Here is a 15077-nt window from a genome sequence, read left to right as displayed (position 1 = left end):
AGCGTGTGATGTTTGCAGATAGGTCAACACTCATGTCTTTACTACAGACGTCAGGGCAACATGTCTGTCATTAATTAACAGAGTGTTTCTTGGGGAAAGATGATTGTTAGCTGAAAACCCATTTTTAGTGTTTCAGTGTAGCGCCTCTTTGCTACCCTGATCTCCTTTGTCAGTATGTTTCTGGCCTGGGTATACAGGACTCTGTGCCCACGCCTGTAGGCGGCATTATCCCTGAATTTTCCTGTAAACCAGGGTTTGTTGTTATTGTATACGCAGAAGGTTTTAGGATGTCACAGTGTCAGTGATGTTGTCCAGGTGTGCCTCAAAAACACTCCACTTCCTGCATTGTCTCACAGCACAAGGCCAGGCAGGCGCCTGTGGCACTTTTATTTTGACTGCATTGTTTATGGTTGTGTATTATAAACTGCAGTATATTTACTCTTTATCATGCTGCTGCATGCATACAAATGTCCATTTTATTTGCAATAAACCAAAAACAAACAAACAAACAAGCTAAAAACGCAAAACAAAACGCAGGTACACAGTGAAAGACCAGATGTCCCAGTTTCACACTGGAACTTGAAAGCAGCTTACATTTGTGGATCTGTGTGGCTGTGGCGGAAACCCCCACGTGGGCATGTGACGTGATCTGTGCGTGTCGGGCGATTGGTGCACATCTAAGGTTTTGTGAGTGAGGACATGTTTAGACATTTGTGTGCATAGACAGGTTTGTGAAAGAGAAAATGATCAGATTTGTGAGGCTGAACTTCATAAATTGTGTGTAAATGATCAGTATTTCTGCACCCACTGAACTACTACTGTAAAGACCAGAAAGGATGCACCAGTTAAAATAGAAGCGCCCATGTTAAATCATTGGTGGACAGATAGAGCTGGGTGTCATCTGCATAGCAGTGTAAATGTATGCTATGTCTTCTAATGATGCTGCCTAAGGGAAGCATGTATAATGTAAACAGAATTGGTCCTAGCACTGAACCCTGTGGAACTCCATAATTAACCTCAGTGTGTGAAGAGGACTCTCCATTTACATGCACAAACTGGAGTCTATTAGATAGATATGATACAAACCACTGCAGTGCAGTACCTGTAATACCTACAGCATGTTCTAATCGCTCTAATAGGATATTTTGGCTATATTAGCTGTTACGCCCCAGTCTAGGGGTACAGGAACGCAACATAAGTTTGAAAAGACTGCCCCGCCCTGGTCCCCAAAACCATACACAGAGGGAAACCAATTCCTTAGTGAATCGTGTTTTATTATCTACACTGCAAAAATGAAGCTCCAGGGTGAACAAAGGCCAAAATAACAAACAAAACAAGTTAAGTCAGGAGGGGGTGCTATCTAAAACCCTATGTGAAATCAAACATCAAACAAAAGACAAGCGCTACACCTAACTCCCTAACTGAAATAAACAGGAGAAAACAGTGCAAGGAAAAACAATACGGCAGCTCACCCCTTCTGTTGCAGTGCTATTTACAATGTGCTATTTACAATGAAAGCTAATATACACACTATATACAAAACTCAGAAAGGCCCAAAAATCACAGGCACACAAGTCTCAGGTTTTGGAGGCCAGGGTCAGGTCTGCTGCTGCTGTCAGTGGCTGCCCCAGGACAACTGCTGGTGAGGGATTTGAAGAGGATCACATGGCCAGGGGACCAATCAGCAGCCGTCAGCTCATCCACTCCGGGACCTGCAAAACTTAAAGGCACAGACAACAACAGCCACCAAAACAGATTATGGACAGGGCCATAACATAGCTAAGACACTGAAAACTTCCTCCCGAACAGAAAAAGTCCCTTCAAGGGACAAACTGCATTTTATTTCTTCGCGTCAATATATGGGCAGCAAGTGGCCCCCGGACCATGAGTTTGAAACCCCTGAGTGAAGAACAACTGTGTTTATTGTGAAAGGATCTCAATCTGTGCAAGTTAAAAAGAGCAGAAGTGGAACGAGAGTTTCTTTGAATGAATCTTTATTGTGTCAAACAGTGAAATGATGAACAAAACAAAGACGAGTGACAGAAAGAGAGACACTTGCAGAGGAAAACCAGCGAGTCAGCTCAGGACTGGGAACACTGGTCTCTCCTCAGTGTCTGTGAGAGAGGAGTGTGGGAGCCCTGGGTGGCCTCACAGGTCACAGAGCTCACCTTCTCCCACTGGTCTGCAGGGAGCCTCAGGGTGCTGCTCCAGCTGTAGAGGCCGTCCTCCTGCAGCACCCCTGGGCTCCTGCCCTCCTCCCAGCTGCTGCTGCCGTCCACCTTCCAGGACAGACTCCAGTCTGAGGGGAAGCCCTTGTTGGCCAGGCACATGAGCGTGGCCTTCCCCTGCTGCAGCTCCTCTCTGGATGGGGGCAGCACCGTCAGGGTGGGTGCAACTTGTCCCACTGGAGGAGGACACAGAGAGACAATATGAAGAAATTTCATGCAACAAGAAGAGAACCTCCACCCTGTTGGCTGCAGCTGGGGAGGCTGCTGGTTCTGGTCTTCAGTGTTTCACTTCCCTCTCTGAGCTCACTAATCATTTTTCAGTTCAATCTACTTTTACAACAACAGTTGCCTCAAGGCGCTTTATATTGTAAGCAGGGAAATCTCAGTTTAGTTTCATGAACAAAGTCAAATGGAGATTTACAGGTATCACTGCTAAAGCATGACCACAGGCTCACCTCAACATTTAGATATCCTTTAAAGCCTCTAAGACGTTTTACATCTCCAATAAACATACTAGTGTAGCATGTGCTTCAATCAGTCACATTATGATGTTAGAATGAGGATGTTACATGTCATTAAAAAGGAAGACTGAGGACAACACGTGCAAAGATTCCCAGGAAAAATCTTTACACGCTCTTTCTTTGGTCATTATTATGAAAAATATCATTTAATACTATAATATGTTTTCTTTGAGTCACATTTTTTAATCTAATCTTTGTGGACAGAATCATGAACTAAAGCAGCGTCTCCAATAACTAACAGTATTTTCTAATAACATTATAATTTATGGTTATATACACACTGTGAAAATGACCAAACAGAGAAAAACGAGTTTCTTCATCAAACTAAATATCATCTGCAAAATTATTTAAAAATCAGAAAATAAACCCCAATTTTTTAACCTTTTCAGCAAAATAATCTCGATTAATTTCATGTAGAAGTCAAAGAAACTTACAGTCAACATCCAGCCTGGTTCCTCCACTGAACGTGTGCCACAGTGATACAAACTGACAGAGGCGTCGTACAAAAACCTGTAGAGACACGGCTCTCTGACTCTAAACACAAACAGTCTGTGAAACACAGCTGCTACAGGGAAATCCACTCAGAGTGACAGAAATCACAACAAGAAGAATTAGTTTAATTTAGTCTTTCCTTTCTCTTTTCAGTTTTATGTAAAAAAAGGTATTTAAAGTTCATCGCTGCACATTTATTGTTGTTTGCTTCTTTTTTTGAAGCCAAACCAGTCAAACGGTACTTTAGAGGCTGTTTGTCTTGACCAGTGTTGGATAAGTTACTTTTTAAAAGTAATTAATTACTAATTACTTAATCAATATTGTATTTAAAATACTTATCTAATTACTGTGTCTGAAAAGTAACTTAATTACTCAATAAGTAATTTAACTAAATACTTTTTAAAATCCCTATAAACCTTGAGTGGACAAACAATAGAAATTAAACTCTTTAAATAATAAAAAAAAAAATTTAAAGATGGAGACTGAGTACGCAGCGGTAGCATCTCTTCCACAGTGTAGCCTTCAATCATTTTTAAGCTCATCTTCAGACACTTTCTGTGCTGCTGAAGTAAAATCAGGTTTTGCTGCTTAGCAGGAGTTCCCGCGGTGTTATCCATGGATGATGAACAAGGATCACTAAGAAGTGTTCGTCTATGCTCTGTGTCAGGTGCTTCAGTAGATTAGTCCTGCTATTAACAGCAGCCGATAGTTTTAACATATTACTGTAATGTTCTTGTCTGCTTGTTTCAGAAAAGTGAAGAGACGGGAATATGTCCATGTCATGAAACAGCCACTCGCTTCAGCCGAGTCCGACAGCTTCCGCTGTAGAATACGACTGTGCAGCAAACTGCCGCGAAATGACGCGCAGCTGCACTACAACGATGTTAAAGCGGTAGAATTTACTTTTACCTTTAAAAGATAAATTATTGAAATTAAATAATGATATTCAGCGAGTTTAATTATTTTAAAATGTAACGCAAGTACATTGTAAGTAACTGTAATTAAAATACCTAAAAATGAACAGTAATCAGTTACTCTACTTTTTCAGTGGAAAAGTAATTTGATTACAGTAATGCGTTACTTAATAATGCGTTACACCCAACACTGGTCTTGACCTTATGTAAAGGACCTCCACAGTTACTGATGCCCACACTGGCGGCGCCTTGAGCATACACCGGCTGATAGCGCTCGAGCAAAATTCAGTGTTTTTTTTTCTATGGTGTGTCGCGACCAAAGAACAATGCACACCAACCACAGCAGACAATAAAGCGGGGGGCAGCCGGCTGAAACGCAAGTGCTACACACGTAAACAAAAGCGAGGAAAGCATTCCAGTGCTAGCGCTAGGCTAAAGGCTAACCCGTTCCGACCAGCACTTCCATCCATCCTGCTCTCCAACGTTCGCTCCCTGGACAGTAAAATGGATTATCCGTGGCTCCAGCACTCGACCCGGCTTGAGTTAAGAACTGTTGTTTTCATCCTCACAGAAAAATGGCTGAATGCGGATATTGCTGACTTGGCTATCCAGCTAACCGGCCTAGCATGCTATCGAGCCGATAGAGAAGCCTCCTTGTCTGGTAAGAGCCGGGACAGTGGTCTGTGCATCTACATTGACTGTGGGGCACGAATTTGGATGAAGTGAGTTGCCACTGCTCACCACAGGTGGAGTTTCTAATAGTAAAGTGTCGCCCATTCTATCTACCAAGAGAGTTTTCCTCGACACTTATTATAGCAGTGTATTCCCACCAAATGCTAATGCCAATTGGCACTAGCAGAACTGTCTCGTGATATCAACGAGCTCCAAAAGGCGCAACCGGCGACTTCAAACATGCAAACCTCAAGACAGTCCTCACCAAATTGCAACAAGATATGAACTTCCCAACCAGAGGGAACAACTGCCTGGATAAAGTTTACACCAACATGTGCGGGTCCTACAAGGCAGCTGTGCACCCACACATCGGCTCACCTGACCATGCCACTGTAGATGCTGCTGCTGCTGCTCATGTACACATCACTGCTGAAACGCACAAGACCAGCCAGGAAAACCATCAGAGTCTGGCCGAGTGGGGCTGTCTCAGCGCTTCAGGACTGCTTCAAGTGCACAGACTGGAACATGTTTAAAGAGGCAGCCACCCAAAATGGCTTCTTATACCTGGACAAGTTCACTGAATCTGTGACCTGCTACATCAGTAAGTGCACAGAGGATGTAATGGTCTCCAAAAACATCACCACAAGAGCCAGTGAGAAGCCCTTGTTTATATTATGCTAACATAGCTGTGTCGCTAGCGGTCACGTAGCACATCATTATATACCAGCTAGCCCAACTTCAGTAACCCTACAAACGTCACTGCTGTTTAGTTTTCTGTCTTCATTTATGTTGGAAGTGATAACAGAGCTGTACGTTTTAATTTGTTTCCAAAACCCCGCAGTCAGGACATGCTATATTGTATTTAGATAGAAGCTAGCGAGCTAACTCCCTGCTAACTTCTAACTCCGTTAAATGTCATAAATTCCGTTTTCATGGATGCCTGGATGTTAAACTCAATTGTTACACCTGGTAGAGCAGAACGCTGATCATTTTATTAAAGATGAAAGACTTTAGACAGTTTTTCAACTCTCAGTAATGCCACAGTGATCGTTTGATATATGGACCTGCAGCGGAGTTTAGACCCAGACACGGCTAGTGACGTCAGACTGAACGACCGGATACCTTTCTGATGTGACCTTGTTGTCCCTGGCTCTCTTTCTCTCTCCCTCCCGCTCTGTTCCTGTGCTACTGCTCCCTGACCTGCACTCAATCTACAGCAGGCGGTGCTGGACCAAGGCCAGGAAGATGGTGAAGGACCTCAGCCATCCCAACAACAGACTGTTCTCTCTGCTGAGGTCAGGAAAACGATTCCGCTCCCTGAAGACCAACACAGAGAGACTGAGGAGGAGCTTCTTCCCGCAGGCGATACGGTCTCTCAATCACACCACCACACAGTACTGACCCACACATATGGTTCTTACACACACACTGGACTTTCTGGACTTTGGTTTTGCACAACACTGGTCACTATATTCTTCATTTCCGGTTAATACTTGTACAGCTGCTGTTATTGTGTATATATTTATTTATATTTAGATTTCTTCATACATTCTTATATAGTTCTATATTGTGTATTGTGTATTTTGTTGTACAGTTATTTTATTTTCAACTTTAATTTATATATTTTATCTTATTCTTCCCAGTTAAATTTACCCTTCATTCTAATTTGTGTTGTACAGTTATTTCATTTTTAACCTTAATTTATATTTTATTCCTTCCTAGTTAAATTTACCCTTTTTAATTTTTCATATTTATTTCCTATCTTATTCATAGCCTTTTCCTTTTTTTGTTTTCTTTAGGTCACGAGCAGTTGTCCAAGCATTTCACTACATATCGTACTGTGTATGACTGTGTACGTGACAAATAAAATTTGAATTTGAATTACTGTGAGTGTAACTACCGCCTCTCCCCCCTCTGCCCAGCGCAAAGCTTGTTATCTTTTTACAAAAAAAACAGCTGAACATGAGAGGTTTTTGGACAAAGTTTGTGTGCACCATTCTCTAAGCACCAGTTCGAGCACCGTTTAACCCTTTAAGACCTACCATAGAACCAAGTCTGCCAGAGCTTATATTATATTTTTACATGCTGTGGAGCCATTTTTGGGAGCATTTCAAGTTGCTATACATCAATACAACCATTATAGCCCAAACTTTAATAATATGTCTGCATTAGGTGCATAGTAATTACATAAATTGCAAAAAAGTGCAATAAACTACAAATAAATTTTAAAATTGTTTTTGTTTTTTTAACATATATTTCTAGTTAGAGAAATTTAAGAGGCTTATCCCTCAAAACTGTAAATACAAAAAAGTTGCACAAACTAGTTTCCCACCACAGGAAATTTATTTTAAGTGTCTTCATAGTTTTATTTTTGAAATACACCAATTTTTATATACTGCAGGAAAAACGAAAATAAATATTATAGTGCAAATTTGCAAAATAACAGCATATGCATCAAAATAAACTATTTCCAGCAGTGCAATATGAGTCCTCAGCATCCCAGAAACCACACAGAAAGTCATGAAGTCAAACATAACTTTTAAAAACACAAGTATAAGCTCTTGAGGCCACGATGGTAAAAAAAACACTACATTTCCGCAAAATGACGTCACTTCCGGTTTCGGGCAGGTCATGCGGTCATGTGATAGTTCGCCCTGATGGACGTAGGAAGTGTTATGAACAGCTGATCGGATCGGCGAAGCGTGTTTCTGGAATATCATGTTTTTGTTGCTGCAAGTGATTTTTATGCAGTTTTTGCAAAGCTATAAGTGGAAGGAAACTGTGACCGAGGACAAGCTGATGGCATAAGATGTAAGTACAACTCCTCCAGTTTCATATGCAAAAAAAATGATTGCGCTAGCTTACGTGGTTGCAGAGCTACCGGGATTTAAAAATAGTTACGCAAAACAGAGCGTGCCCGCTCCGATCGGCTGTAAAGGGTTAAGCACCAGCACAGTTTCAAAAGTACCGGCTTGGCACCGGTATTGGATAAAACCTAAACGATACCCATCCCTACTCATCAGCAGCAATGACGAGTCGGCGTACAGAGATGAGGGACATTAACGAACTCTATTGGACTCCGCACACCGCTGCCTTTGTAAATACAGATGCTGCTCTATGGTCAGTCCTACTCTCAGGAATCCTGCTCATGTTGATCACTTTATTTCACACTGTAAACTGTAAAGCTGCTACGTTGGTCATTTCAAACCACTTCAAAGTCACTTTAAATCTCAATTGTAAAGTTTAGACTGTTATTAACTCTTTTACCTCATAGTGTACATTTACTCCCCTTACCTCAGTCTCAAAGTGTACGGTTAATCTTACTCTTTCTATATTTATTGTTGTTCTTTTGCACTGAATGGAACTGGAGCCTCGTCGTCTCGTCTCTCTATAGCAGAGATGACAATAAAGTTTACTTTGACTTTCTACCAGGATCGGTGCTTAAATGGTGAATGCACTGGTTCTTCTACTCCAGGGGAACTTAAAGCGCTTTGTACAACACGCCTCACTTACACATTCAGACGATGCTGAAGTGCTTTCACACACATTCATACTCCAGTGTGTGACCACGAACCTTCAGTTGGTAGCAGGTTGTTCTACCTGCTGAGCTATTGCCACCCACTTCTTCTTTGTTTGTGTACTCTTGCTCTGCCCTGGTCATCACACAGAGATCCCACTGTGTGCTGGTAACACAACATCCAGAACACAAAGAGCCACAAAAGAACACAATTACACAGGCTCAAGTTAGATTTTACCAAAGCGCTAACTGTGTTCATCTCAAAGTGACCATTGAGTAGGTCTCTATTCAATCTGTCTCTCAGTTTTCACACTTTACAATATCATGCAAGTAGAGCTGGGCGATAGAACGATAACGATATGTATTGCGAAATAACTTTTTCTCAATAGAAAAATTAAACTATTGCGATAGACCTCGCCGCTCTTGTCGTCTTACAAAAAAAAGAACAGCCAATCCAAATTAAATAGTGCAGAGCCGAACCAATCACAGCCGCAGTGTCACGTCACGTGACTTGTTACGTACAGCACAAGTGCCAAGCCGCACATGTGTATTTGGGAAGCAGCCAGCCGCCGTGCCGCCCGGTAATGGAGGAAATGAGTGTGCCGATTAGAGAAAGATCAACCGAGAGCGTGACCGAAGGTTACCGAGGAGAAAACAGATGATGGTTCCAACGCCGGAGAGATTGTCGAACGGAAGAGCCAGAGAAGCTCCGTAGTGTGAAGGTATTTCTGCTATTTCAAGTCTGACAAAAACAGAGTAGCTGCACTGTAAATGTGCCGAAAGCAAGTCTGGAAATACAATAAAGCGGTGCAGCTCAGTCTCTGACTGGAAGCACTGATTCGTCATTCGGCTTTTGTCAGACTAAAGTAACTGTTAAACTGTTTGAAAAGCTCAGCTATACAACAAGGAGAGATTGAGAATTTCCTTTTAGTTCTCAGTTTATTTGATATTGACAAAAGTTAGTCAGTTTTGTCTGTTCTTCTGTAAAACAAACTAAGATTTATTTTTAGAATTAATATTTTGTTTCTAAGTGGAATTGACAGTTTAGTCTGTTTCGTTTGTTCTATTTTGAAACTTAAACGCTTTAGCGGCTGCCTTTTGTGTAGTTTGCAATATTTGCCTTTATTTATCTGAAAAAGTCTCATGTTCCTTAAGTACATCTACCCTGTTGAACTTATTATGGGAAATAAATATTTAAATAAAAACAAGCTGCTGATTAGTTCACATTTTACTTGTGAGCAACGGCACATTTAAATCTTACAAATATAGTTATTTGGCTGATATCGTGATAGATATCGTTATCGCCTGAAATGAAAAAAACATATCGTGATATGAAAAAATCTCATATCGCCCAGCTCTACATGCAAGTCAGAAAGGCTGCAACATAACAGGCTTGAATGTACGTCATAGCTATGCTCCTCCCATGTTGTGTAAGGCTGACCAGTGAAACACACTGGAGGTATTTTCCTGTTACACGGTGGGACTCACACCATTTGGTTTAGAACTGATGAAGCTTCACGGATGAAACTTAAAGAAGTGTGTCGCTTTCTTTCCAGCTGCTTAGACCAACATGTGTCTGCGCAGACTCTCGGTCATCCAGAGAGTCTGCGGAGACACATTCATATTAGATTACTTTCACTGCTGATGTTGTTGGTGCATTCATATAGACCATCAGAAAACACGATAACAGTGCTTTGAGACACGCCTGTGTGTGGTGTCATTTCCACATGTTTGAAGCAGCACAGACTTTACTAATCTTACTCATGGAAAACGTCTGCTGTGTTTATCTTGGGAATCGTCCTGATGTTCAGGAATTTGGGGTCATAATTATGTAAAAATCAGTATGTCAGTGGGAAACTAAGCTGTGCACATTAATGCTGCTGATGTGTGCATCTTACATTGGTGTGTGTCCATTGAACTGTGTCAGCCTGACTAAGGGAGGTTTTTGTACTACGCTGTTACGCTGTGTGAACACGTCTTGATTGTTCCACCATACGACGCTCTGACAGTAATAAACTCCTGAATCTTCAGCCTGGACTCCTCTGATGCTCAGAGTGTAGACAGTACCAGATCCACTTCCACTGAAACGATCTGAAACTCCAGACTGACGAGATGTAGCTTGATAAATCAGGAGTTTAGGAGCTCCTCCATGTTTCTGGAGGTACCAGGAAAGCAGGTTTTTCTTATAGTAATTACTGTAAACACTTGTACTGGTTCTACATGTGATGGAGACAGACTGCCCTGCAACCACAGACTGAGCTCCAGGAGACTGAGTCACGATGATTTGTCCTGATGAACCTGGAAAAGAGGGAAAAAAGGAGAAGGGTTACTGAGACAAATCCAGCGTGGAGAAAGATGATCAGCATCCAAACAGAAGATGGAGAACAGATGGAAGAAGGTCACTGCTGCTGGTTTCAGTGTTCACGCTGAAGCCACGCGCTCACAGAGAGTCTCACCCTGAACAAGGAGCCCCAGGGTGGCCAGCAGTAGAGTCAGTGACATCATCATTGTGCTGCCGGCGTGTCAGTGTCTCTGAAAGGCCTGGACAGACACTGATCAACACTGGCCTCTTAAGGGCTGTGAGCAGAGGCAGGACACGTATGCAAACACACAGAGTCAGTCAGCTGGAGCCGTCCTCAGCACATCACCACCTTTCCTTCTCACTTGTGGTTCTACTCGCTGCACGCTCGTTTATATAAAGTCCACAGTCTTCTCAGGATCGTCTACAAATCAAATGTATTTAATCGAATGGATGTAAAGTTTGTTTTAATACTTCAAGTCAACCCATCTGAGGGAAATCTGTTTTAGAAATGTTATTTAAGTAACCAGGAGTTATCCTGACAGAAACGGAATAAGTTCATAAAGTAAAATAAAATCCTACTGTACCAAGCTGAGGTCAGGCCGCTGTGCTTTACTGACACTCAGTGGTGAGACCAGCAACAACAGTTCAAACATCACCTTTCATTTGCTTTAATTATGAGCTCTCATTAGTTGGAAGCATTAAAGATGTATCTCTACAGAGCCGCCAGCAACATTTCTTTTTCCTGTTTAGTTGACTTCATGGCCACAATGAGTGGATGGAAACTGCTCACAGCTGCGTCTTTGTCTTGTCACTGCTGTGTTTAATCAGGTGGAAACTTTCAACTTCATGAACATGAAGCCCCACAGGCCCACAGCCTGTTTTCACTTCCCACTGTTAGAGTTCACAGGAGACTCAGAGCACACATCCAGACTGAAACACGCTGAACATGAGTTAATTCTTTCTCCTTAATCGAATTCCCCATTTTAAATATCACCATTTGTTTTTTTAACCCACCATCTTCATTCATCTGGACCTGAACCTTACTTTAACTCATCTACACTTTGTAGAGGTAGAGCAGCGGTGGCAGTTTGCCCAGGTGAACTGCTGTTTCAGAATAGCTGGTGTTTAGGATTGACTGGTCAAAATAGGGCTTTGGAGTTGATGTCACACCGCAGTGGATTGTGGGAGCGCAGCACCTTTTTAGCAGGCTACGAATCCAAACAAACACACTGTGTTAGAAGGAAGATTGTGACCAACCACACTTACAAGCAGCTCAAAAGAAAAAGGATGTTATAGAGACAGGTTGCGTCCGGATGCAAAGAGACGGTACTTGCAAAAAATAGCGTGCACTGGAAATGTGGACCCGTGTGAAATAACGGCCGTGGAGTAGAAACCCTGAAGACCAAGTGCTATTGACTTAGACTGATATCTTCTCGTACGTTGTCTGTGGAGTCAGCGCATACACGTTGAACAAATTTGGCAATTATAAATGTCTGGAGGCGCACATCCACCAAGGATCGGTACAAGATTTGTCTTTTTTTAAGCCTCCATGTTGTGAATTCGCCGTCATTCAAACAAAGGTAAGTCAGCTCGAGTACTGCGAGTAAAATGCGTTTGATTCCCCCCGAACATTCAGATTAGTGCAGCATAAATTCATTCATGAGGGGAAACTACAGTCAGAACATGTGGAGGCTGTTAGAGGGAAAACATAGTGAGTTCAGTGCATTTATGTGACATTGTCCTGAAGGATTTAGTCATTCTCTATGGTTAAAGAAATTGCACTAATTAATTCATATTTATTATAAATAATCCTAATTATACATCTTGCTTCCGTGTTTGTGTCCTGTGTAAGTAAAAATATATTATATTTTGGTTTTATACATCGATTAATGACCTGCAGAATCTCCTTATCATATTAAGTGATTCATAAAAGTCGAACTTTATGCTTTCTCCCTCTTGAAAGCGATGACATCCTTGCATTACATACTTTAGGTTCATTTTTTGCTGGCAGATTAAAAAAAACAAACAGGCAGATTTAGAATACAACATGCAGCGTTGTATAGATGGACACATAAAAAGATAAAAAAATCACATGTAAACACTTTGTTACATTTATGATAAATGGATTTGAAAGTACGGCAGCACGGTGGTTAGCACTGTTGCCGCACAGCAAGAAGGTCCTGAGCTCAGTTCCACCATCAGGCCGGGGTCTTTCTGTGTGGAGTTTGCATGTTCTCCCCGTGTTTGCGTGGGTTCCCTCCGGGTACTCCGGCTTCCTCCCACCGTCCAAAGACATGCAGCTTGTGGGGATAGGTTAATTGGATAATCCAAATTGTCACTAGGAGTGAATGTGAGTGTGAATGGTTGTCTGTCCCTGTGTGTTGGCCCTGCGACAGACTGGCGACCTGTCCAGGGTGTACCCCGCCTCTCGCCCTATGACAGCTGGGATAGGCTCCAGCGCCCCCCGCGACCCTGAAAAGGATAAGCAGAAGCGAATGGATGGATGGATTTGAAAGTAGATAAACACATTTGTGTCGGCCTTGGCTCATAGTTCTTGTCTTTAAATGAACTTTGTCTGTGTGTGTTTCAGGTCCTGCACTCTCAAAGACTGAATGAACCAGCATTGCAGCCATGGGTCACTGTGAGCATCACAGGGAAGGTTGAAGCCGCCCGCTGCACCTGTAAGGCCGGAGTCACAGAGACCTGCAGCCATGTTGCTGCTCTTCTGTTTAATGTAGAAGCAACAGTGAGGATCTGTGGCACAAGGACTGTTACAGATGAACCTGCATACTGGGTTTTGCTGGGTAATATGACCAAGATACAGCCAGAGGTTGGCCATAAGATAGACTTCTCCTCTTCAGCTGCCCAAAAAAAGGCTCTCGATTAAAACATAATGTTTTAATTTAGGGGGGCATGTAAATAATTTGCATTTACTGAATATGTACTAATATGAACCACAGTTCAAAAGTTGAATAAAGAAATAAATGTTTGCCTATTGTAATTAAAACCACTTTGTAGAACATCAGTTACAATGTAGAATCAATGTCATGTATTGTTTACAAATGACAAAATGTTTACATAAAATCATGACAGCATTTATATAATATCACCCACTACTAGCATTCTGTAATTTACTGTCTGTCTCTTTTGAAAATGTATCACTACATATACAGCACAAGACTTTTAAGAGTATTTAACAAGAGCATTTTCCCTGGTTTTACTACCACACTGGGGCACATGTTCACCAAAATGCAGCAAACCTTCACCATCTTATCCAGAAGGGTCGCCTCTTCACCTTCACATGGAAGAACTAATCTGATTGGCATGGTGGTGTGTAGCATGTGGTTTGAAGCAGGGATTTCGTAGTGCCCCATGTGTAGCGTTGGAACCCAGTCAGGATTTGTTTCATCCATTTCATAGGCTGGTTTGCTGCAATAATGAAAAACAATTAGCAACTAATATGCTATAAAGAGTGATATGAACTTATTTAGAACTTAACTGAATGAAAACGTCTGGAGCACCAACAGATATCTGTGGATGGTAGAGAACTGGATATCAGCTGGATATCAGCTACCAAACGCCTTCGTTTGGTAACATCTGATACACGAGCTCCCTCACGTTGCTTCCAGGTGGGGAAAGAATAAAAACAGAGCCCATTTTCCAGCTTATTCCCTTCCCGATCGTGCGATCTAACGACCAACACAGCAAGGACGAACCATTGCTGATGCTTTGCTCCTTTGTTTGGCCTGCTAAAATGGCACCTCGGCGGTCACGCCCCCTCCCGTGACATCACGCTTCGAAGCCCTATAAACAGCGTTGGTCAAACAGATGTACGTAGACTTGCTTTTCAGGAAAACCAGGCAGTCAGTGTTTGGTGTCTGCTGAGACAAAGCAGGAGAGTCAGAACGACATTTGTGTTTCTGGGTGTAAAAGCTCCACCTGAGCTCTGAGAGCTGCCCACCGGCAGAGATCGAACATCTGCAGCTGTTCATGAACCGGACTGACGGCGGTGGACGACAAGTTTTTATCTTGATAAGAAGATGTATGAAGGGGTTACATATACTAGAAAGAAGCTGTTTTTGACTGTGCATCATTGAGCCCAGTGTAAAGAGCTGTGATCTTGTATTTGTGACAACTGCCCTCTTGGCCTGATCTCTCCTGGAAACCATAGCATCTACTTCGTGATACGAATGCTCTTTCTGGCTGAAAAGAAAATCTTCACGAGCGATATGGTTGATCTTTTTCTGACAGATTATAGGTCAACAAGTAATTTAGCACAGTTTAAATTCCCACAATCATTCTTCAACAAGGAGGCAAGGATTTGGTCAGCAGGTTGGTGTGCGCCTGCTGTCGGAGTGCTGGAGTCCCAGAGGTGACCTGCTGAGGCGGGGCCTGGATGGAAACATCATGCATACATGGCCACGTGGTCAT

General features: G+C 42.3%; 1 gene segment (V, D, J or C); it reads right to left on the bottom strand.

The window, feature by feature from the left end:
* Positions 1-1101: 1101 nt before the first annotated feature.
* Positions 1102-10852, bottom strand: LOC146643005 (Ig kappa chain V-III region MOPC 321-like). The segment is given in 5 exon segments: positions 1102-2395; positions 3184-3235; positions 6910-6912; positions 10341-10642; positions 10801-10852. Coding segments are annotated over 5 exon segments (723 nt in total).
* Positions 10853-15077: the final 4225 nt, after the last annotated feature.

The sequence above is a fragment of the Rhamphochromis longiceps genome, linkage group LG22, assembly GCF_057381845.1.
Source record: "Rhamphochromis longiceps isolate RC_006_pf linkage group LG22, R_longiceps_female_GT1.1, whole genome shotgun sequence".
Taxonomy (NCBI): Eukaryota; Metazoa; Chordata; class Actinopteri; order Cichliformes; family Cichlidae; genus Rhamphochromis; species Rhamphochromis longiceps.
Note: the sequence above shows the minus strand (reverse complement) of the source record. Positions and strands in the feature narration are given on the sequence as shown.